General features: G+C 38.0%; 1 protein-coding gene across 1 annotated transcript in view; it reads right to left on the reverse strand.

The window, feature by feature from the left end:
- The window catches only part of RALGAPA2 (Ral GTPase activating protein catalytic alpha subunit 2), a 321348-nt gene that overhangs the window by 157860 nt on the left and 136910 nt on the right, over positions 1-26578 (reverse strand). The window contains exons 21-23 of the mRNA XM_025399680.1: positions 24943-25136; positions 23910-24008; positions 23520-23675 (exon numbers count right to left, since the gene is read on the reverse strand). Of these exons, the coding sequence (XP_025255465.1) occupies positions 23520-23675; positions 23910-24008; positions 24943-25136 (449 nt within the window). The remainder of the gene's footprint in view (positions 1-23519; positions 23676-23909; positions 24009-24942; positions 25137-26578) is intronic.

The raw sequence follows: 26578 nt of genomic DNA on the forward strand, positions 1-26578 counted from the left end.
CATATAGTAAATAGTTTAGCAAGTACTAATTCAAAGTTTTAGCATTTCAGCAGACTTTTTTCCTACACCAGAAATAAACAGATAGATAGATAAGTAAAAAAGGAAGGAAGGAAGGGAAAAAAACCATGAACCACGCTTCTTCCAGGTTAATGTTTAAGCCTACTTTAATCACGTCCTTTGATACACTTTAAGGTCCGTATCAGTCAAGGCAAACATTCTAAGGGACCGAGCAGATGGATGCTGCAGTTTAGAAAGTGTGTGGTAAACTCAGGATCCAAGAGTGGAACAAAAGATCCACCTTTTTCATAATTAAGCCTCTGATTAATGCCCTAGGCTCCTCACCACACACCTGTAATTACTCACAGAGGTACTCATTGTGCTGGGCCTTGTCTCGGAATATCAGGCATCAAGCTATCCGGCAGCAGATGGAAGCACATTTCTGTTGACATATGTTGCAATGAAAGGATTCGTGCAAACCTGGCTAGCAAGGTAGCAGAATGCCATGCATTTGAAGATTAATAATGCAAACAACCATGATGTTAACTTTGTTATGTTTGTGTTAATTCCATCTGTTGAGATGGGAAACTAAACCTTGAAGCTTGCGGGCTTTAAAAATCTTTAGCACATATTTGAATCAAATAAGCCCATTTTCACCACTGGAATTTAGAGTTTTAATTAAAAAATGCTTTTCTAGGCTAAATTTATGGGAATTATGAACTAAATCCTTTAACAAGCTAACACCACAATTTGTAAATGAATCCATTTTGCATCATAAGATTTGTACGTATAAAGGCAATAATCTGTAAAATAGGGCATTCAAAAAATATTACTCAGTTGCTATACTGATGCTAAAGACAGTAGATAGGCATGTAGCTGAGATAAAGTCACATGGCTCCCCCACTCCCTGGACTTCAGCCAATCACTTCAACGGAACCTGCTACTATGAGCAAGAAGGTTGGAAAAAGAGGGCAAAATAACAGATGGCTAGCCTACCCTACCCTGCCACCCACGTAAGACAGCGCCCTGAGGAGACACAGCGCCTGTGTGAAGTCGCCAAAGACAGCACTGGGGGAGAGTAAATGGGGGGGGTTAAAGAGGGAACTATATGACCAGTCAGCCAAATTATGGCCATATGCCTGCTTATGTTGCTTCTCCACACTGAAATGGAACAACTCGAAGATTGTATCTTTGTGATAACATTTTAAAATTAGGAATAACCATGTGGTACTCAAAGAAGAGCCACTGCATATTCCCAGCAGCAGGACATCCACAAAATGCCCCACTGATTTCCTAACTCAGTAGAATCCTTCTTTCACCTTCCCCACCATACATTAAGACACAGCTATAACAGGAGTCTTTGAAAAATATAATAAAAATCTGAAACCTCCCTTACAGCCTCCAGGGCTTTATATATACATGGGACAGGATGATGCTCTCAGACATCAGTCATTCATATGCAACCCTCATGCCTTTTGCCATCTCCCTGTCCAAAGTGAACATTACTTGCCTAACAGGGTTTTCAAAGTGACTCATGTTTTAATTTTTTTATTTCCATAGGTTTTTGGGGAACAGGTGCTATTTGGTCAGATGAGTAAGTTCTTTAGTGATGATTTGTGAGATTTTGGTGCACCTATCACCCGAGCAGTAAACACTGTACCCAATTTGTAGTCTTTTGTCCCTCACCATCTCCCACCCTTTCCCCCAAGTCCCCAAAGTCCACTGTATTATTCTTATGCCTCTGCATACTCAGAGCTAGCTCCCACTTACGAGAGAGAACATACAATGTTTGGTTTTCCATTCCCGAGTTACTTTGCTTAGAATAATGGCCCAATTGTTCTGAAAAACTTATGTGTATCCTTTCTCATAAGTAAAAAGTAACTCAAGTAATACAATGATAGTAACCAATGCTGCTAAATTTTTGCTAAAAATATCATCCTCTGATGAAGACTCTGGGTCTGAGACCAGCTCTCCTTGTTAAATATGAGCACAGAATGCAATGTCAGGGTGGTGTGAGAAAACTACTTCTCTCAACTCCAGCTGGCCTACCTAAGAGTATCACAAGGACCTGCAGAGAGGAGGAAAGGGGCCATCCTTTGTACTGTGTGATTCGATGCTATTCAGCGCTGCCTCCACTGAGATGGCTAGTGAGAAACAGCCCTGCACTCTAGCGTGGTGAAAAGAACTCTAGAACTTGAGCCATGAGGCCTAGGTTCAAAACCTTGTGTGACTGTGGGCAGATCAAGTCATACCCAGAGCTTCATGCTTCTCTTCCATAAAATGGAATGATACTCCCTTACGGAGTTGTATGTAATGGGATAGCAGATAAGAACATACGCCTTTGTAAAATGAAAAGAGCCATAAAGAAGTAAATACAGTAGCAATTAAATAATTATTTTTCAAAAAGAGAAGGACTCTGAAGAGTTTTACTTTGTAAAATTTACTTTACAGGTGTAGTTTATATAATTCAGTGAACTATTACTTTGCTGATCTACAGAAAGAATAGTTTAAGACACTTCAAAGGTGGCACACAAACAAGCCTCTTAGATCACACATTATCCCAGAAATTCAAAAGTTCTAGAAATTAGTGCTTTCAAGCAACACTCTTAACAAAGCATTACGGCAATTAGCCACAGTGTTTTACAAGGCAAATACTAAAAGAAAAACAGGAAAATTATCATTTTAGATTTTCTAGGATTCATTTTTCTAGGAGTTCTAGAACTTAATACAAAGAAGTTCAAGTTAGTTTTATAGCAAGAATTAGTTTCTTTTTCACACGTTAAATAGACTAAACCACAAACTAAACAATAGGCTCAATGATATATGGAATCTAAAATAAAATGAGGTTTATTTTTGAGAGTTGAACATATGACACATAGACAAAGATCTTTCACATGCTTTTGTTCAAAGAAATTAAAATTCATTCTGCAAAATGTTGCAATATAGTGAACAGATCACCAAACCAGTATTTTTCTCTTGTTCTGGTTAGAAGTCCAAGTGCATACTATACGTTGAGTGTGAAAAGATCACTAAGATGATAACTGTGAATTTGCAGCTTATCAAAAGATTGTGGTTATGAGAAAGTAACTGGTGAGAACATCTGTCTCTTATCACTGATCTTGCAAAAAATCAGGTAATTCAAATAGAGGCGTGTTGTTTCCTCTCCTCCAAAGCACAGTTCTATAAACACAAACCATATTCAGCCTGGTAAATGAATCGCTTTAATTGAATGCTATGTACACAGTAACTGGAAAAACCATAAGTGATAAGAAAAACATATGGTGATGGCAACAGAAATTGGTTTATTCATTTTGCATAGTGTTGTTTCTTTAGTTCCCTTATAATTGACCTTTAGAGCGATAAATGTGTAAAATAATTTTGTTTATTATGGCTCCAAACCTTCCAACAATTACACAAAATGAAAATTTAAAAGGAAGGATTCATTCTGGAAGCATTTCCATTGTTTACATAATTGCACAGCTATAATTTAGTGCTCATGTTGTTATGGAAAATAAAAAAGGGCGATTACAGGCCATTTCAATTCAAAATATTGCACAGTGGTGTCAAAATGGGGGAAAAATGTTCACTTTAAAGCAGTTTAAAATGGATTAACCCTAAAAACAAAAACATTTCAACTTAGCATTCTATAAAACACAAATGTTCAAGAAGTAGCCCTCCTCCAAACCGTATTAGAAATGTTGCAACTGTACTTTCACACCAATTACATATATATTATTCACTTAATATTTGCTCAGGGCCCAGCAGATGATGGTTGTAACACAATAGCCAGCCATCTGTCTCCCTGCCTTTCCTTCGTGGACTCACGCCTGCTTCTCAAGAGCAAACAGATCCGGTTATTCCACCTAAAGTCACTCCGTCCCTCTACGAGGCCAGACACAATCATCAAGAAATAAAATCTGCATATGAAAAATCACTCAATTCCTCATTTAACTTTTTACTTAAAGAAAACTAAACACTACACAGTTAGATGAATTCATCACTGTTTTTTAGAGAAGATGCCTGTCTTTTACCTAGGAAATTCTATAGGAAGCTCTTTTATTTGGTAAAGAGGGTAAGGTTGGGATCCGTTTATCCCAGTAATCTGGCTAACAAAAAGGTTATGATTCATTCTATACTTGGATAATTAATTATAAAAAATGTGAACGCAGAGGAATACATTCATACTAAATATGATTATAATTTAAACTTTAACAATGAAGACAGCCACGATCCTGTAGTACTTCTGGACATATTTTTAAGTATTAGTTATTGCCCGCCTGACATTCAGAAATGCTGAGTGACGAGAAATTTTTAGTTACCAGAAGACCAGATTTGAAGATACCTCAAAGCTCCAAAGCCTGATTCTCTCATTTCTGCTAGTGGGTCTCTGCTCCTTCAGCTTAGGGCACAAGGACGTACTTTACATACCACAAGTTGCTACCTGGCTTCTGATGATTAAAAAATAAATCAAATCAACATGACCTTTTAAAAAACAAAACAAAACAACACGGCAGAGCACAGCACCAATACTTCATTTCCAGAAAAGTCGCTGAGAATAAAAAGATAGCAGGACAAAGCTGATTACATCAATTACTTTGATGATTGGGGCCAAATATGTGGTACGTGCTTTACATTATGTATTAAAATGGCTAACTTGGTACATCTGCCTGGGGAAAAAAGCAGAGATTTTAACAAGTGTTGTACACAATGTGACTTGCTAGAGTACAACTATGTTACAAAAGTCAGGAGAAATATTACAGGACAGAGTAATTGGGTTCTGCACCTAGAGAATCAAAACGGCCTAGTGGCTGGGCATGGTAGCTTATACCTATAATTCTAGCACTTCAGGAAGCCAAGGCAGGGGATCATTTGAGCCCAGGAGTTCAAAACCAGCCTGGGCGACATATCAAGACCCTGCCTCTATAAAAAATAAAAAAAATTACCCAGGTGTGGTGTGGTAAACTCCTGTGGTCCCAGCTACTTGGGAAGATGAGCTGGGAGGATCACTTGAGCCTGGGACATCAAGGCTGCAATGAGCTGTAATTTTAAGACTGCATTCCAGCCCAGGCGACAGATAGGGAACCTGTCTTTAAAAAAACCAAAACCAAACAAAACATAATACCTAGAACTTCTCACCAGCAGAACTGCTATGAAGAAGACACTGAATTTCCTTGACAGCAGCATGCCTTAGGGAATGGGAAACACGCAACAAATTCCTCAGGCCACAGGAGCTGTTCTGAGCATTTGCACAGTATCAGGATTTCAGGAGCGACAGAACAAGTGGACAGATGGCAGAAAAAGGCACTGTGATGCTCAAGCTCAAAAGGAGAACCTTGAATATTTTTTATAACTGCTTATCTATAAAGAAAAACTTGGCTGGCCTTTAAACAGATGAAGATGGACTGTTCTGCTTCAAAACATGTGGGATATAGATTTACTTAAGGAACACTGTACATGAATTTTATTTTATAAAGAAGTTGATAAGTCACTAATATGTCTAACCTGCCTCTTTCTCTTAGTAACAGCTTCAAGATATATATTCATATATAATGAAGTTCACCCTATAAAGTGTACAATTCAGTCGTTTTTAGTGTATTCACAGAATTGTGCAACCGTCACCACTAACTAATTTGGGAGCATTTCATTACCCCAAAATGAAGCCTATACCCACCAGCAGCTATTTCCCATTTCTCACATACCCAGTAACTGGCGACTACTAGTCTACTTCCTGTCTCCATGAATCTGCCTACCCCGGATATTTCAGAATATGGAATCTTACAATATATATCGCATTTTGTGTATGGTTTCTTTTACTTAACATGTTTTCAAGGTTCATCCATGTTGTGGCACATAATACTTTATTCCTTCTTAGTTAATAATACTTAATTCCTTCAAATTAATATTCCATTGTATCGATATACGAGATTTTGTTCATCTTTTCATCAGTTGATGGACATTTAAGCTGTTTCTACCTTTTGACTGGTTTTGATTTGAATTTCTCTGGTGAATAATGATGCTAAGCACCTTTTCATTTTCTTCTTGGCCATTTTTATATCTTCTCTGGAGAAGTTTAAGTCTATATCTTTCACCCATTTTTTATTTGGGCTGTCTTTTTGTTGCTGAGTTGTAAGACTTCCTTAATTTTTAAAATTTTCATTTATTTGTTTATTTTTGAGACTAGGTCATAAGGCTGGCTAATTTTTGTATTTTTGGTAGAGGTGGGGTTTCACCACGTTGTCCAGGCAGGTCTCAAACCCCTGGCCTCAAGCAATCCACCTGTCTCAGCCTCCGAAAGTGTTGGGATAACAGGCATGAGCCATTGCGCCTGACTGGGTAAGACTTCTTTATATATTCTGGATACTAGGCCCTAATCAGCTATATAATTTCAAATATTTTGTGGGTTGTAGTTTCACTTGCTTGACAGCATCTTTTGAAGCACAAAAGATTTTAATTTTGATGAATGATAATTTATCCATTTTTTCTTCTGTTGCTTGCATATTTGGTTTCATATCTAAAAGTCTATTGGCAGGCCGGGCGCGGTGGCTCAAGCCTGTAATCCCAGCACTTTGGGAGGCCGAGACGGGCGGATCACGAGGTCAGGAGATCGAGACCATCCTGGCTGACACGGTGAAACCCCATCTCTACTAAAAAAGACAGAAAACTAGCCGGGCGAGGTGGCGGGCGCCTGTAGTCCCAGCTGCTCGGGAGGCTGAGGCAGGAGAATGGCGTGAACCCGGGAGGCGGAGCTTGCAGTGAGCTGAGATCCGGCCACTGCACTCCAGCCTGGGCGGCAGAGCGAGACTCCGCCTCAAAAAAAAAAAAAATAAATAAATAAATAAATAAATAAAAGTCTATTGGCAAATCCAAGGTCACGGAGATTTAGTCCTTTCCTTTCTAAGAGTTTTGCCATTTTAGCTCTTATACTTAGGACATAGAACCATTTTGAGTTAATCTGTGTATATGGTGTGAGGTAGGGGTCCAACTTCATCCATTTGCATGTGAGTATCCAGTTGTCTCAGCATCACCTGTTGAATTGACTATTCTTTTCCAACTGAATTGTCTTTGCACCCTTGTCAAAAAATCAGCTGACTATGGGCGTATAAGTTTACTTCTAGACTCTCAATTCTATTCCATTGATCTATACGTCTAACCTTTTACCAGGACGACACTGTTTGGATTACTCTAGCTTTTTAGGATCTTTTGAAATAGGAAACTAGTAATTCTCTAATTTTGTTCCTTTTTGAGATGGCTTTGGTTATTCAGGATTCCCTGCAATTCCATATGAAATTTAGGATCAGTTTTTCCATTTCTGCAAAAAACACCATTGAAATTTTGATAGGGATTGTATGGAAGCTACATATCACTTTGGAGAGTATTGTTATCTTAATAATATTAAGTCTTCTGATCCACAGATATTTTTCCATTTATTTAGGTAGTTTTTAATGTCCTATGGCAAGGTTTGCAGTTTTCAGTGTATACATCTTGCAAGTCCTGGGTTAAATTTATTACTAAGTATTTTATTCTTTTTGGTGCTACTGTAAATATGATTGCTTTCTTAATTTCATTTCCAAATTGTCTATTTCTGCTGTATAAAAATACAGTTGATTTTTATATATTGATCTTGTATCCTGCAATCTTACATAATTTATTAGTTCTAGTAGGTTTCCTTTTTAAGTGTGTGTGTATTTCTTGAGCTTTTCCAAATACAAGATCATACAGTCTTTCAATATACATATCTTTCATTTTCCTTTCTAGTTTGAATGGGTTTTATTTCATTTTCTTACCTAATTTCCCTGTCTAGAATCTCTGGTACACTGTTGAAACGTGGTGAGAAAAGACATCCTTGTCTTGCCCCTGATCTTAGGGAGAACACCAGAGTTTAAAATGGAAATGCCTGTTATTTCTTTGGTGAGAAGAAAGCCAGAGCCTATGATGTGGCAAACAAGCCCAGAGCAACCTTTTTGCTGCATTTTGCAGCAGCAAATGAGTGCTTTCTGCAAGGATGCTCAGGGTGCTGTGAGATCAGGGCCTCTAAGAAAGAAATGATTCTCCATCACATGAATCAGCTCGCTCCCTCAGCTCCAAGTCCTTTGCTATATGAACAAAACATAAAGCCCCTTTTCTCTGACCAACATAACACCCTGCCTGAAGCCCACAGATCAAGAGGGGCTGCTGTCTTTCACGTGTGCTTCCTATAATGGGCACTTCACAGCTCACTGAGGAGACTGACAGGGAGAGGGCAAACCTATTAGGAAATTCTGGCACATTTATAATTCCATAAGATGAGGAAAACTGTTGTAAGGTCATGGAAAGAAGTGACTTACCAGCTGCACCAACAGTGCCTTGAAGATGCTGTGGCCTGACTATGTAATGACTGTCTTAGTCATGACCCTGATAAGCTTCAAATCTACACTATTACAGTTTGTACAACAGGCTTGCTTAATGAGGTTGATGCAGATGCTCAAGGGCAGTTATTAAATCCTCACAATGAGACTTTAGCAAATGAGGGCTTCAACAAGTTGTTGCCAGTAAGTGATAACAGTGGAAGCGACTCAGTTGCATCAGACTCATGTGTAAGGTGTTCTAAGTGCTAGACGCTGGTACAGCACTCCAAAAGAAGATCAGGCCTCATGGCCAAAGCTCAGGGATAAGTCTACCCAGAAAGGCATTCATACAGCACCAAGAAAGTTACTGGGCGCTGGGGATGAGGGAGGGCTGGGGTAGGAGGATACTAAAATCTTTTTCTGAGATGCCCAGCTGCTTGTCTTAGAAGAGGCTAAACTGAGGCAAGTGTCTCTGTTTGTCTCCTCCACCCCCTCCTCTACAGCTTTACAATATTCTCTAGCAGAAGCAAAAACAGGGTCAGTGCCATCACAGATAAAAGGATGGGTGGCCGAGCGTGGTGGCTCATGCCTGTAATCACAGCACTTTGGGAGGTCGAGGTGGGTGGATCACCTGAGGTCAGGAGTTCAAGACCAGCCTGGCCAAGACGGTGAAACCCCATCTCTACTAAAAATACAAAAATTAGCCAGGTGTGGTGGTGGGCACCTGTAATCCCAGCTACTCAGGTGGCTGAGGCAGGGAATTGCTTGAACCTGGGAGGCGGAGGTTGCAGTGAGCCAAGATTGTGCCACTGCACTCCGGCCTGGGTGACAGAGGGAGACTTCATCTCAAAAAAAAAAAAAAAATGGGTAAGTAGAATGCACTTAACAGTGTATAATCATGTAAGTAAATACTAAGGTAAGAATTGCCAAAATGAGTCAAATGTGCACACACAAATATAGGTACTCCCAAGTCAGAAAACTATACTTTTCTCAGGTTTATTATTCACACCGTCTCAAGAATGCATCTGCTAGAAATACATTCTTCTTAGAATATTAAAAAGAAACACTTGGGTGAAACCACAGACTTAACACAGTCAGGTAGGTGTTCCTTAATGTCATGGCTGCAAGGGCATAGTAAAGATTTAATCAACACTGCCAATGATGCCAAGTAAAATAATCTTCTCATTCTAATGTTGGAATCTAGATTAGGACCCAACTGCACACTATGTTACCCCCAGAATGAAGTAGAAAACATCAGTAGGGAAAACACAACACTACTGAATTTGGGTAACAAAGGTATTTAATTTATTCCTTTGGAACCACAAAAACTTAGAAAAGAGATCCAAGAGATCATCATTCAATCTTTTAATTTAACAGACACCGAGAACGGTATCAATCAAGGCCAGAACTGTAGTTACCAGCAAGGTTCAAACACAAACCCAAGCATGTCTGCTCCTTACAGGAAGGGAAAATGTTAAGTCAGGGTCAATGAAGCACCATTTAATATTCCTGAAAAATGGGCCTCATATATAGTGCACAGCACTATTTTTTTTTGTTTTTTTGAGACGAAGTTTCGCTCTCATTGACCAGGCTGGAGTGCAGTGGTGCAATCTCGGCTCGCTGCAACCTCCACCTCCCGGGTTCAAGCAATTCTCCGGCCTCAGCCTCACAAGCAGCTGGAATTACAGGCATCCGCCACTACACCCGACTAATTTTCTGTATTTTTCGTAGAGATGGGGCTTCACCATGTTGGCCAGGCTGGTCTTGAACTCCTGACCTCAGGTGATCCACTTGCCTGGGCCTCCCAAAGTGCTGCGATTACAGGGATGAGCCACCGCGCCCAGACTGCACAGCACTATTTTGAGGACTTACTTAGTTTTGAAACATGAATTCTTCTTTCATCTCACTCACTTTACCTAATAATCATTTAAAAACGCAAATAACATCTTTTAAAACTATACTTTCAAGTGAAGTCAACAAATGATTGCTTCAGCTTAAAAATATGCTTCCAAAAATAAACACACAACTCCTACTCTCATAGAAGTATTATCAGATGAAGGAAATGGCTCATAAAATGCTAACTTCAAAATAAAGACAGGTCTTCCACCAAAGCCATCTTCTTAGGAAATTACTGGGCATGGGGGATAAGGGGGTGTGGAATTATGTGAGGAGGCTCGGGGCGCTGAGGGGAAATGCATTAGAAAGATCTTTTGGGTAAAAAAAAAAAAAGAAATTTACCAAGATTCCAGCAACAAATTAAGATTCCCATTCTTCCCTGAAAATGAACACTAGAGAACATATACCAGTTCTTTGTGGCTTCTATGCTCATTTATCTGTGATCTCAACTCTGCTTAAAAAAAAAAAAAAAAGCTCAGGGCTTCTAATGCCATCACAGACTAGCATGTCCCATGCATTTAAACATGCTTCCTTCTCATAAGGTGAAATCAGGAAGCCTGGCTCTCAGGTTTGGGTGAAAACGAGTCTGCTTCATGGTACTGACTTTTGCCAGGATGTTTCCCAGCCTATGCCCAAGAACAGATTAACAATAGAAAAATGACTTCTGTTTGTTACTTCCCACATCTTCTGGTTTGTTCCCATATCAGTAAAGAGATTAGTGTTAGAATATGATTATTATCCATTCTTTTCATTCTAAGAAAACACAAAATGCATGCTCTCTAGTTTATTTTCTTACAAGTAAAATTACTCCCCCTGCACAAAGCAGCAAAACTGAAGCTCTCAACATTTTTGTGCTCTGCAAAAAAACAGAGGGCAACCCTGTGGTCATTCAATTCTGGGAGTCTCCACTAATGTGGGTGGAGGCCTGGATGAATTAGAATGACAATCTCCCACCCCTCCCATTTAGACAATTTGTGTTTAGACAAAGAGCTCTCAAGAATGGCTTAAATTTGAGAGAACAATCCCAAAGGAAGCCAGCTTTATCAACCTGCTTATGGAGAAACCTCAGGCCACATCCATTAGCAAAACGGCAATACCCACAAACCAGACACTACACCTGTCCCGCCATCCTATGATGAAAAGCCCACCATATACAAATTTCACCATGGCAGAAAGCAAAGAGGTCAATCAACCTCTAAATAGTGGACAAATGGCTTGCTGCTTCAAATTCTAGGAATACTTATTTTACATTTTGATTTTCAATGTACACATAACAAAATTCATTTTAGGGGCTTAAACACAACTTTTTCTTTAAATGAAGGTGTTTTAAGTGTAGATTTTTTAGCTAATGCGGAAATAGAAGGAGGAGGGCTTTAAAGATAAAATTCCAGTAAAAGATACAATTTGCTCTCTGAACTTGGGCAGATACTTTACCTTCTGAACAACAATTTCATCATCTGTAAAATGGGAATGAAAATGCATCATGCCCTGTTATACTTTTCAAAAGAGCAAAGGAGAAAGCATTTTGTAAATTCCAAAGTTCGTAATTATTATTTTTATTAAATAACAGCAACTTTTATTCATGATCTTATTAAAATATTAATTTTCCAGGATCATTTGAAATCCTCAAGTGCTAACTGAGTTGAAGGTACCACGTTAGTTGCTGTGAGGCTCTGAGGCAGCCCCTGCCTTCCAGCAATGACTTGTTAGGGGAGGGGAGAGCTACTCATAGCTAAGAATGAGGCCACCGAGAGCACAGGGCTCCTGCATGATGGGAACAGCGGGTATGCCATGGGAACCAAGGAAGGGAAGCAAATAGGTGGCACAAGGCATTGGGTCTTGATGAAGGGACCATGCTGCATGTGTTCAACTAGACTCCAGCACACAGGAAAATGGTAGGTATTTTGTTTTAATGTCTTATTATTAAAAGGTTCTCTTTTGCTAACATTTCTTTAGCCCACAAATACCTACTAAAGGATATTTTTTCCATGGGAGAACAAAAGAAAAACTGTTGTTTATTGCTTCTTTAGAAAACAATGTTATCTTTAAAATGCGTTTCAGTAAATAGCATTAATAGCTGAACAATCTGCAATTGCCACAATACCACTTATTTTTATGTATTAAAAAAGAAATCAACAGACAAAAAGAGATTATTCCCCACAAGGAGAGCGCTTTTGTCACAGAAACAAAAACTGCAATTTAAAATGCTTTTCTTGACATTATTTCCATCTATCCAAGTCTCCCCTTTATGAATTATAAACCACAGTCAGGATTTAAATCTCTTATATTCAAAAATCATTCCTCTCTAAATGGGAGTTAATGTATCCTCCTTCCCCAAGTATAACTTCAGCACTTGAAATGTCCCTGTGTCTCTCAGTGCCTCTGCGCCTGGAGAAAACTGTAACATTTCTTGAAGTCTTTATCGAATTCTAAATGAGAAAAGATGCTCTTACAGGTCAACAGCTATATTCCAAAGAGCAGGAAAATCCCTTCTACAGTGAAATGTACCAGTGCCTACTGAAGACCTAGCTATCTTCACCTTCCCAAAGTCCCAGAGTCATCAGAAACTCATTTCATGGAATAAGCAGCACAAGCCAAACAGGCTATGTATGTGGTCACTGATTCATGGATGCAGTGACTTGAGTGTAAGGCTAGGTAGGGCTCAGGCTCTGAAGTGAATGTTCCCTTTTTCTGAGGCCGTCCTAGAGGGTCAGACAGCCTTGGACTGAATACTTTAGAGCTTGAAAGGCTTACAAATGCAGAATCCATCGCCTGCCGTATTCGAACAGAAAACTGGATTTAGTGTCTCCTAATAATGAGCTGGAATCTACTTATTAGTCCCGGCTCTGGAGGTAAAACAGTCTCTCTCCACACAGCACTGCTTCAGACATTTGAAGAAAGCAATTATCTGTTTCCATGCACCAACCCTTTTCCACACAAGCTGTTCTCTCAGCCATCCCACTTCCTCTTAGGTACTCAGGCAGTGTTCATGCAAGAAGTGGAACCTGAGCCCCCTTCCTGCCTCCTTTCATATATACAGTGCCTTGGGCTTTGCAGATGCAGGCCACACAACTCTCTACTTTGGGCTTCCAGGCAAAATCCACCTCAGATAATTTTCATGTTAACTTCAGAATTAATCAGAACGTTTCCTGTTTTATTTCTTAAATTGACTTTTTTTAGACAGAGAACTTAGTAAGCTGAACCCTTGTTGAAAACTCATTTAACTCAACCTGAAACACTGACTCTCTTAATCTTCCTGGTTAAATTTTCGTAAGCATTTATTTCCTTGGTTAAGCTAAGAAAGTGAGACTTTCCTACTGTCTTTGATTACTGAGTTGTATCATTTAATTTATATTACCCAGCTCTTTTCTTAGGACAATGTCATCTGCAGAAGTACTCCCCTAGGGCAAGGTTTCTCAACCTCAGCACTACTGACATTATTGGTCATAAATTCCTTGTTGTGTTTCTGTGCACTATAGAACATTTAACAACATCCCTGGCTTTCACCCACTAGATGACAGTACACTTACCTCCCCTACTTATGACAACCAAAAGAGTGTCCAGACATTGCCAAACATTCCCTGGAGGGGGCAAAATTCCCCTGCCCCCCAAGAATCACTGTTCTAGGATAATGAAAGTTGACTAGCTCACCGCAGTAGAAAGCTAACGCCTGCCTTGAAACTGATAGTTGAAGCCAAAATTTCAACCAAAAGTGGCTCAGCTCGGCAGATTTGGTTACCCATTCTTCCCCATGATGCTATGTGGATTTGGAATAGCCAGTCTCAGAAGGAGGTCTTTTTTTTTTTCTTCTTCAATTTTCTATCAATCAATATATTTACTGAGCATCTACCCTCTCTGGGAAAAGACAGAATGCACTCCAGTGACTCTATTAAAAAAGATTCCGGTGACCTGGGCTCTGTGACAGGCCACAGTAGAGTCTCCTTCCAGAGAGAAACCTCAGAGCAAAAGAACACATTCTCAACTAAAAAATGTGTGCCAACTGATACACGATATCACACGGTAACAGTTTAGGAAGAACAAAATCTTTCCTTTTCCCACATACACTGAGAGTTGCTATGCTATTTTTATGCTTTATTTCATGTAGCATGTCTTATTAAATACTGGAAGACTTTGGGCTAAATATCCATAATTCATATTCATCTCTGATAACATTTACTTGAAAGTAAGTCTTTACACCTTTAAATCCAACAAAGGAAATGAAACAAAACTGTAGTTTCTGGCCTGTCAGGTAGATTTTTTTCTCTCTGGATCAGCCTCCATGCTATCATCTTACACTTTTTAAAGCTGTGAAACAAGTTCGCTGCACATGTGTTAAACCTCATAACCGAAACCTCTGCCATCTGTTACCTCCTACATATTTTTACTTTCCTCACTGAGGTGTAAGTGGGCTCTGTCTATAGATTAATGAAAACAATTATTGATTCTACAGCTGTAAAAGAAAAGAAAAAATATCTCACATTTATTTTTGGTGCAGTCATCTACCTGAAGTCTTTATGGTGATTGATAGCTGAATAAAGTTATAATAAAATTTTCATTGATAAATTTTGATGAATCTGTGGCTTGTCCATTCCCACGAAACCTTATGGAAAACACTCGGAAGGCACTGGATGCTACCTGATGGTGTAACATTAATTATATGACAGCTTCTATATTTTATCACTCTGAATTTGTACAATAAGCACAAATAGGAATTATTATTAACTTAACAATACATGTCAGGAGAGGGTTGTCATATCTCACCTGTCCTTATAAATATTATCCTTCAATCAAACCTAAGTCAAACTTGGAAGTTTTGTTTATTGCTACAGTAAACTTACATTCAGTAACATTTCATTAACTTGAATAAAGTAAATTCAGGTCAGAAGTTGTATTTTTAGAAAAACAAAGGATTTGTTTTTAAGTGCCACATTACTTTCAAAAACAATCAGTAACAAATATATGTCTTGGCTAACAAAAACATCAATTACAGAGCCCTTTAGACATCCCATTTTAATAATTATAAATACATTTACAATTTGCATACCAACTGCTTGAATTCCAACAGAATTAGAAAATATGTTCTCTTAAGTAGAGGGAAAATGTCCCTGGAAATCTTTCCTGCACATTTCTAATTCCTAACAGGCGAGAGGCGAGACTTCTTTGGGGACACCCCTTGGTGTATCCTTGGATGCACCCATTTGGCCTATCCTGTGCTATAATGTCCAAGGTGAGGAAGGGTCATCAAGACATGAGTTGAAACTTACAGTCACTTTATCCTGTCATGCCCACCTGTCTTCCTTTTCTCAATTCATCTTCTTGCCTTTCTGAATCAACATTTGCCTTGACAGATAATGGGAATCATGCCAGGATACTACTTTCTCAGGATGTTTACCAATCAGTACTACATCCTACCTCTCCAACATATTTCACTCACATACACACACACACACACACACACACACACACAAAAAAAAACACATGTGCATATATATATAAAATATATACACATATAAGGAATTTACACACAGACACACATACACAAACCCCATCTGTGTCTCAGTCCTTGTTAGCCCTCATTACCTTGCTCCTGGGCTATTATAATAATTTCCTTTCTGTGCTTGTTGTCATCATTCTTTCATGTTTACAATTCACCTCCACTTTATCACTGTGGTTTAAGCTTCTTAAAATGCTCTTCTGGTCATGTGGAGTATCATGCTCAAAAGCCTTCAACAGCTCGCCACTTTCCATGGGATGAAAACTACTTTGAATCAAGGCTCTCTACAGTGCTGCCTGGATTCATGACCACATATTATTTCTATGCATATATCTGGCATTAAATCAAAGCCACGCTCCTCATTGTTCCTGAACACAGCCTGAAAAGTTCTGTATCTTTGATGTGAAACTCCATCATGCTTCTTGTCCTACTATCTCAACACTATCCATCCTTGAAAGTCCTGCTAAATCCCCTCTCCTCTGTCAGCTGCTTTCAAATCAACTTAGCTAAAAGGATATTCAACAGTCCAATTTTCATAACATGTATATCACTACTTATTTGGTTTTTTGCACAAGCTGATGGATATTACAGATACTTTATGCATCTCACACTCTCATAACCTGACTAGGTTTTTACCACGGCAGGAAAAAATATTCAACACAAAAAGATCATTGAACTTTGTGCCACATTTAGGAAGGAGTGATGTGACCCTAATAATAAAATGCCTAAAAATAAATCAGAGGATCTAAGAATGCTTAATGATTAGGAAAGGGTCTGAGAGGCTCTACAGCCCAACTCATTCACTTGACTACTTGTGGATAGGTGAGGGCCCCATGTCCAGTGAGTGACAAAGCTAAGTCTAGCTCTAAGGTATTGTAGTTCCCAGTATCAGGCCTGCCATCCATGAGAGTCATATGTTATTGTTGAAAAAGTCGATATATTCTGAAGCCATCTTATCTCCTGAATTCTTGGAAGTACATTTTCCAATTCTTAAAATCCTTAGGAATAAGGCGCCACATTAGTCCTATTTTTACTCATTGTATAAGCCTATAGTTTTTGTGTTTTTTTTTTTAAGCTGTTTTTAAATGAAGCTTTAACAAAGTTAGCCTTCAAAAGGTCTAAAGTTCCTCTACTGATACACATCAAGGTTATTATTTCATCCTCGGAACATCAGTTAGATCTTTAAATTCACAAATAAGTACTTTATCTGCTAGTGTTGAGTTAAAATCCTATAAATTAAAACCTTGGTAAAATCACTTGTTTTACAGAATGAGCACTTGAGAGACATATATTAAAATTATTTCCAGGGATGTGAGATAAACAAGGCCCCCATTGCCATCTTAATTCTTTACCCTTTCTGGAAGTGAATACTCACTTATGTTTCACCTTAAATATACTTTGAAATTTATGTTTATCTAACATATATATGGTTCTATAGTTATAAGACTAAATTTTCAGCAAAGAACAATTCTTTGTCTGAGAAAAGGTGATGCAATTATTACATATGACTGCATGATACAGGCTGTCTGAGGTTATTAAAAGAGTCAGGTATGGCCAATTTACAAGTATCACCCCGTACCTTGCTTTCAAAGCTCACTGCTGAGTCTTAATGCTCACTGAGGGGTCTCATGGGATCTTTTTACAAACGACTGTTTATTATTATATTATTCCATCATGTACCTCATGAGAGGGGGTTGTAACATCCGTTAAGAAAATCATGAACTACTTTGACTTCTGTGATACAATACTGCTCTATATAAGATGTTTAAAATTATGGTTTTTTTTAACACTGATGTGACAAAAGGTTCATAAAAATGTAGAGTTAAATGAAAGCAAAATGTTCCTACAAGCTAAATATTATTGCCTACAAAATGTGGCTAAAATTTTAAAAATACAAAAATTAAATTAATGCTCAAGTGCATTCAGCAACTGAAATATGAACCAGTGCTGATCATGTATTGCCAGTGCCCAGCACAGCACTTTTCAGAGCTGTTACTGGCTGAGCCAGGGTCTTACCTGCAGACAAGAGAATCCACTGTTTTGAGATTAAGAAGAAAGAGATTTCTATGAGGGTGTCAGATGGCTTATAGAACGTCTAGAAGTGCCAGGGAACCAATCACAAGTCTCCACAGTCAGGAAAAAGTTGGTAAGCAGAAACACCCAGCCACACCACAAGGCTGTTCCAGCAGAGCCCACTGTCTGCTAATCTCACCAGTGATGCTGGTGCCAGAGCAGAACCTCCATGACAGGAGGATCCAGCTCCCCCTGTGCTGCTGCCCACCACTCCCCATATCCACTTTCAAGTGCCATGTTGGCTGGTATCTCTGCTGGACAGAACCTGGGTCAATGCCAACCCAGCTGCAAGGAGTCTGGGACATGCAGTGTTCAGCTTTCTAGCTTTCCTTGTACAGAAGGCTCACTGGGTGTGTGAAAAGTGAGGGGAAAGTGAGCTGATGGCCATGGACACAAAAGAAGCATTTCTGGATCATAAGCATACATGGGTAAAACAAATGTATCAATCGGTATGTCTGTCTACAGCACAGGGAGTGGTTATTTCTCCACACATTGTAAAATTCCACAATGCCTAGTTATGTTTTCAGTCAAATCATTATGTTCAAAGTGAGAAAATGTATGGGGAAAGAAAAAAAAAATCAACACTTTAAGATATCAGAAACAAATGATGAAGTTGCTGTTCTTCCCCTCACCCTTAATATTATTACAAGAGCTCATGCTTACTGAGGGATCATATCCATGATCCAGACTGAATGCATTACATGTTTTACCTCTTTCAAGTCTTCAAACAACCCTCTAAGGTAGGCACCATTATCATCCTCATTCTATAGATAAGGGAGCCAAGGCAGAGCAAACCCAAATGATTTCGCTAATAAGTAACAAAGCCAAGACTGGAAATTAGACAAGCTGACTTGAGGCCCACGCTGTTAACGAAGACATTTTATCACACTATCACCCTAGATCTTAACTTTATGCTGTTACGATCCAAATATGCTACCTCAGGGCAGAACAACAAACACTTCTGCATTGGAGAGAGGCCTCATGCTTTTTTGGTGCATTATAAAATACAATATTATAGATGAAAATGACAAAGACTCACATTTCCCAAAATGTCTATATGCAAATTTGCAACAATAATTTTACATTAGTGTAGGCTTTACATTTAAAAGAGAATTTAACTTTGATGTATAACAGATAATACATTAAGATATTAAATCTGTAAGTCATTGTTAAAAAATAGTTCACAAATAAGCAAAGGAAACTTTCCAGTCTCTGATACGTGTTCTTACAAACATGAAAATAAAATTCCTTTCCTCAACTGTCCTTTTCCATTTCACACATATTAATCTTTCCATCTGTTTTAAATAATCATGAAATTAACAGAAACTGTTTTTAATAAATCCAAATCATAAGTCCTTTCATGTCAAACTATTTTGGGGAATTCTGAGGTGAAAAAGCTGCTTAAGTGTTAGGAAAAACAAAGAACGAGAAACAGCTTTAGAAGAGACACTGAAGGACAATGAAGAACTAAGAAGGCAACTGTGGAAAGGCCTTTCCAGGTTGGGGCGGGGTACTTTAACAAGGAGGATTCTGAAGTGGAGTGGGACCAAGGGCAGAGCCTAGGCAAAATAAAACAGAAGGGAGAAACAACATCAAGGACTGTTGCACCAACACGCTAGCTGTGAATCAATAAAAAAAAACCATTCCTGGTGGAATAAGCCAAGCCTGTATGTGAATTCTAACAGCCTCTTAGCCTGTGGCACTGGGCAAAAGTTTTTGATACTTTTTTGAAGCTTCATTATTTATAAAATGAGCCTCAGGGGCTGGGCGCTATGGCTCACACCTGTAATCCCAGCATTTCGGGAGGCCAAGATGGGAGGACTGCTTGAGCCCAGTGAGCTATGATTGTGCCACTGCGCTCCAGCCTGGGCAATGGAGTGATATCCCATCTCTAAAAAAATAAAATAAAATAAAATAGACCATGGTATTTATTGAATTGAATTGCAGAGAAGATTCAATGGTACAATATCATGCAGTCCCCAGCACACAGTCCAGCATTGTGAGTGCTGAAGAAATAAATACCCCTAAGTACTACCACCAGCCCACCAGACACAAAGCAGCTGAGCAGACGGAAGCGCACCGGGAGACTCCTTCACAGGCAGGCTGGGTAGCCTTGAAAGTCACGCCAAATTTTCTTGATAATTTATAGTTATTCCGGAACTGTTTATAATCTTAATTATTTTGTAAACTGGTAAAATCAATTTTTTAAAAATTCACTGTCAAGGAAAAAATAAAGCCATTTCAAACCATGTTTTCGATCGCAGCAATCAACCACAAACCCATGTTACATACGGACCGTGGGAAATACTACTTGATAAATGCATTGTGTTAGTATTACATAAGTTATTAGGATAATTAAAACTGGTTAAAAATACTAAAAACAGTTGTTTTGGAATGCACTACATTTTTTCTGGTTGTTTGATATATGTATTATTATTTTTTAAGATACAAATGGCCAAGTCTGTTTACATAATAAATTTTCTATCATATTAGATGAAACTATAACTTTCCAGGATTGCCAGAGAACACAACTTGTGAGATATCTACTTTACAAATTGTTTTTTAAACTAAAAAATGTCTTCAATTACTACGAACATCATTATGTTTGAACATATTTTTGGCATCTTATAACTTATTTAATTCAACACTTTATTGGTCACTACTGACATAATTTTGATACCTTCAGATTTAAGAAAGAACTTCATAAAACAACCATGCCATACACAGCATAATGTTCAAAGGCCCATGAACCACAAAGCTGTATCGTGCAGACAAGTGTGCCACCCAGAGGCAAAAGGAAGAAACCCACCTTGGATTTTATTTGTGAGACAAAACTGATAATGTTCAATTTTATTATTTATGATTATTTATTTAAAAACACAGGACATCTTTCATAAGGTTCTCTCTGCATAAATAAATCCTTTTAGTGCTAGGATATATAAAAGTGTGGCCCTTTGAGAATTCTCACAAAATAGAAGCCCTGAGATGGTACCAGTCACAGGTACACAGTTAATTAAAAAACTGAATTTAACTGTATTCTCTACAGCAAATGCTTTCTTTTTATAATGAATATAACATGTGTTTCTAGAATTACATAAGTTCTGGAACAACCACTATGATCTATTTAGACATGTGGATCAAAAGTTAAACTAATTACCAGAGACATTTCTTAACTTAAATGAAAAAAGTTTCTTTCATTAGGTCTTCTGCGTAACTTTCTTTTGGCAAAGGAATAAAGTTTACTTAGAGTAATTCTGTTTTGCAGACAGTCAGGGCTTCTAAAATATATAACAATAATTGTTAAGGTTAAAGAAAACAGTCAACTCTATTAAACTCACATAAAAATTCAAGCTTCTAATAGCCTAAACAATAGGCTGATTTTAAATAGAGATTTATGATATCCTCATTTTGTCTCAGAAGTCTGAATGTTGGGATTACTGTTAGCATTGGACCATCCTTTAAGATTTATGTATTCTACTATGAACTATAAAAGATATTGAACTTTAACTTAATTAAAAACATAATATGCATTACGATGTAAAAACAATTTTAAGCACAAAATTTGGAAATTATTTTGTCTGTACTACAAAATCATATTTCTTGAAAATGATTTGTAAAATAATTTTTTTTCAGGTTCTCAAATGCTATATAACATACTCTTATTTCATCTCATTTTACTATTTCATTTCCACATCAACACATCTTAAAACAGAAAGATAATTCTAAACTCACCTATTTATGTGACTTTCTAAAAAACTCATTCTAAGGAACATTGTTTACTGCTAACTTACTTGTTTTTATAAAATGAGAAGGATCTATAGTTAATGATTATTTCCAAGTAAATGTTTTTTTTCTGCAAAATATTAGCAAAAGGCTTCTTAAAAGTAGAGCATTGTTAAGTAAACCTTCCTCTTTTGCTTCTTTCACTGAAGGAGTTCACTATTATCTGAGAGTTAATTCTCTTTTCTATACCCCATAATTCTCCACATACCCTGAGTTGCATCATTCTGTAAAAGATGCTTCCACTTGCAAAGACGGCTGTAAAATATTTGAGCAGAGAGTACAAACAATTCCACTCTATGTCCCTATTTCTATATTTATCTAGGAAATAAAGGAGATTATGGGTCTAAGCCAGCCTGCTACATGGATGTCCTCTATACACCGCTAAAATCACAACGGTTATGGTTATTATTTCATATAAGAGTTCAATGATTTTTAAAGTTCAAAATTGTAAAATACATACTGCAAACTCTTTAAATTCAAGTACATTTTAAAGCAACAAAAAAAGTTTGCTTATTGGCAGGGCGTGGTGGCTCACGCCTGTAATCCCAGCACTTTGGGAGGCCGAGGTGGGCGGATCGGGCGGGCGGATCACGAGGTCAGGAAATCGAGACCATCCTGGCGAACACAGTGAAACCCCGTCTCTACTGAAAATACAAAAAAATTAGCTGGGCGTGGTGGCAGGCACCTGTAGTCCCAGCTTCTAGCGAGGCTGAGGCAGAATGGTGTTAACCTGAGAGGCGGCGAGCTTGCAGTGAGCGGAGATCACGCCACTGCACTCCAGCCTGGGCAACAGAGTGAGACTCCGTCTCAAAAAAAAAAAAAAAGTTTGCTTATCAGGAGAACTTCTTACGTGTACCCTAGAGGTATCAAAAGGTCTGTGTGTCTGCATCATACCTTCAAAGAATACAAAAAATGCAGAAAGGACAGCTACTTGATAGTTAATAAATTATTCAAGTTCATTAATAAGCATTTACAATTTAAAGGGTAAATTCTCAAACACTCCCTATACCTCTAATTGGTTAAGAAAACCTAGTAATAAAATGAAATGCCTTAAAATTTCTTGAATCTTTTCTATTCCTTTCTTTCCATCCCCAATGCTACCAGCTTAGTTCTTATCATTTTTTAAAATCTGTATTAAACACTTCCTAACAATTCTCCATTTACAGGCCAATCTCTGATTCTATCCTACTATCACACACTATCACTATCACATTTTCAAATCCATCTTCCAAATGCAGTCTAGAATCTCTGTGAAGCATAAATCAACCACATCATTTGCCTGCTTGATATCCCAAATCAAGTCAAGAGTCCATGTGTCCCTATCCATAATCTCCTTCAACTAGGAGAAGTCTTCCCAGGGGAGGAAGGTCAGGGTCTGGCCACATCCTCTCCCCCAAACCCAAGGCCTACAAGGAGGGAGAGGTAGCTAGTGGCTCCTTGGGCCTTTCTGTTTGAACTTGAACCAAACTTAAATTGCACTGGGAGAAATTAAAATAACTCCTTATCAAGAAATGTCTGGACTCGTCTTCTACCTTACAGGTAAAGTCTTTCACAAAAACATCCTAACTACTAAAACAACAATTTTCAAACATTTTTAAATGATCAGTACCACTTTCTTCAAACCATATTTAATGCAGAACTCAAACAAAAAGTGGTTATAATAGTATTTTGAGGTTGACAACACAGGCAGAGGTTAGATCATAGAGGCCAAAGAATAAAATTAAAATTCGGTTGGCACGATGCAATTGCAAAGTCAGTGGGGAGAAGAAGCAGGGATGTGAAACCTGATTTACATTTTTGAAAGACTACTGTGCTTGCTGTGTGTAAAAGAGTTGAAGCTACTGAGAAATTCAACACTTCTGATGTATTTTCATAAATCTTACTAATGCCTTTAAAGAATGCTATGCTATTTCCAATTAATGGGCAATCACAATAAAGGAGTCGCAGAATACCTGATCCTCGCTGGTTAATCCCAGGTGCATCACAAGATAAAAATGCACCAGGAAATCTGAGTTTGGCAGAACGTCCTGGCGTCTGGTCATCATGGCACAGATCAGCCTGTAGGCTTGCAGTTTGCCTTCCTTATATTCATTTGGCAGTGTCGCCGCCTGTCAAGGAGATGATGTTTCCAGATTAAATCAAGCCCAGGTGCAGAGCATTTCAACATTTCATTTACTTCTCAGTTTTCCTTAAGAGTTGTTTATGGACATGTGGGATGCAGTGACTTTAGTAAGACCCAGCCTGTCTTCAAAACATGCAGTCTTGGGCAATTACATTTTTCAAACTCAATTTCAGAAAGGAAGAGGAAATTGCAATAAAGGAATAAACACACATCCACTTGCCTTAAATAGCCATGATGCAAACATTCTGAGAGGTGGGATCAAAACTGGAGGAGATGGAGAAGACTGGTTATCCAGGCTTATTGCTAGATTATCCCGTATCTAATTCACAAAGAGGAGAATTTTAGGGTAGGTAACATTACGTTTATCCTAACAGTATTTCAACGTTATTTTCCATGACCAAATAGCTGCTTTCACTTAAATTTCTATAAGTTAAGTGAAAACCTGTAATATTTACAAGTTTCTCTTTTGTTGTGAGATTATCCTTTTGAATTGTATGTTTGGCTCACTGTATGTGGTTTTAGATTTAAATACAAAACAAAGGCATTGCTTTTCCTTGAACGTTAATGGCTGGGGAGGTACTGAATTCCAAATGATAAGTAACGTTTTAATGAGTTATAGTGAACAAACATGAACCATGTTTTTGAAAAAAAAATTTAACAACATGTGAATGTCAGAACCCAAACAAAAATCAGAATAAAAATTGTATATACTACTCGGGAGGCTGAGGCAGGAGAATTGCTTGAACCTGGGAGGCAGAGGGTTGCAGTTAGTCAAGATGGCGCCACTGCACTCCAGCCTAGGCGACACAGCAAGACTCCATCTCAGAAAAAAAAAAAATATATTGTATGTACTCTAAGATTCTACTTTCATAAAAAGAAAGAAGACTATATATTAATATTGGCTATTTCTATGAATAGTGATGTTAATTTTCTTCTTTGTATTTTTCTACATTTTTCAAATTTTATACAATAAAACCAGTATTACTTTTATAAAGAGAGTAACTAGAACTACTTAACATCCTGTATTTAATATCCTATAGCGATATTCTACTTTTGCACTAAATGAAACAACTTTTGCATTTATAAAATATTCATGTTATATATGATTACTCTTCCATAATCAAATGTACTTTGTCTAAATGTACCATTTGTGTTTCAGAATATGTTCAGTAATTAACTGCAACACAGTTTTTACATTAAATGATACGACCATTTTCCTGGATTAGAATAAAAAGTAATATAGCAGGACTTACCTTTGCTAGTTTGTACCAGAGTTCATAGAGATAGCAGAAAACTCTGGCATGGATCTTGGGTGACTGGATGTTATTCACATCTCCAAGGATCCCCAAGACCCTTCGCCACAACACAGCAGCAGAGTCTGGGTGCCAACCAGTGAGGCTCCCCCCGGCGATTATACTACAGTCATCTGCGAGGCACTCACTGCTATCTATGCAGAAAAACGTATCTGTTAACCTTGTAAACAATCTTGATTTCATCATATCTTTTTTCTTTAACACAAATTACCTATTCTTAAAAATTAATGTATTCAAAGTAAAATAATTAAGGCAAAAAATGTGAAACAGCTGAGAATTTAAAACAAGAGAAAAGCAGGATCAATGAAGAACGGTCAAATGATTTTCATTCTTCAAACTAAAAGAGCAAAAAGCTAAGACATGACATAACAGTTCCTGGAGACCCTGTGATGGGTTTTATAAACCAGGGGAGAGGAAGAGGGAGAACCTTGAGCAGGATAGGTGAGAAACAGTGCCATGGAAATGGGTGGCCAGGGAAGCCTCAATGCCAGAGTAACATTTGAGGTAGTTGTTGTTCTTAGGTCAGGTTCATGGGGGTAAGATGTGCATACAGGAAATCTCCCTTTCAGGTTTAAGGAGTTTTAAGGAATGTGTACATTCATGTAACTGTTGCCATAAACTGCCACCATAATTGAGATATGGAAGATCTCATCACTCCAAAAAATGCCTCTTCATAATTGGTCCCCTTCCTCTATTCTCAGCCTCTTGCAACCACTGCTTTGTTTTCTGTTCCTATAGTTTTGCCTTTTCCAGAATGTCACATGAATGAAATCCTACAGTTTGTAGCCTTTCTGTCTGGTTTCTTTCACTCAGCAAAATGCATTTGAGATTCATCTATACAGCTATGGGTATCAGTTGTTTCTTCTTATTGCTATTAATATTCTATTTCATAGATGTGTCACAGTTTATCCATTCACCTGTAGATATTTAGATTGGTTCCTGTTTTTGGCAATTATGAATACAGTTGCCATAAACATTCATGTACAAGCTTCTGTGTTAACATATGTTTACATTTCTCTTCAGTAAATATCTAGGAGTCAGATTCCTGGGTCCAATCATAAGCGTATGCTTAATAAACATTAAACTGAATAAAGAAACTGTCAAACTGTTGTCCAAAGTGCTGTTACGGTTTGCACTCCTGCGAGCAAAGTATGAGAGTTCCACTTGCTCTACATCCTTGCTAGAACTTGATGCTGTCAGTTTTTAAAATTTTAACCATTCTTATAGGCATGGAGCAGTTATCTCATTGAGGTTTTTGTTTGCAGTTCTCCAGTGACTAAAGATTTTAAGCATGCAGTAACATGTGACTCGAACTTGAAGATGATGTGCAAATGGGCTGTGCAGCTATGTGGGGAAGAGCCAGTTAGGGAGAAAAGCTAGAGCAAAGGCTGTGAGATGGGAGTATGCTAACAAGTTCAAGGCATAGAATGTCTTTGTAATATATATTTAATTATGAAATATGAAACTTTGTGCATTGAAACAAATAAAGAAGAATTTAATGATTTACATGTATATCTAATTTTATGGATTAAGTTACAGAATTTTGTTCTTTGGATACCTGTTGCTTTAGGATGAG

Source organism: Theropithecus gelada, chromosome 10 (genome assembly GCF_003255815.1).
Source record: "Theropithecus gelada isolate Dixy chromosome 10, Tgel_1.0, whole genome shotgun sequence".
In the NCBI taxonomy this organism is placed as follows: Eukaryota; Metazoa; Chordata; class Mammalia; order Primates; family Cercopithecidae; genus Theropithecus; species Theropithecus gelada.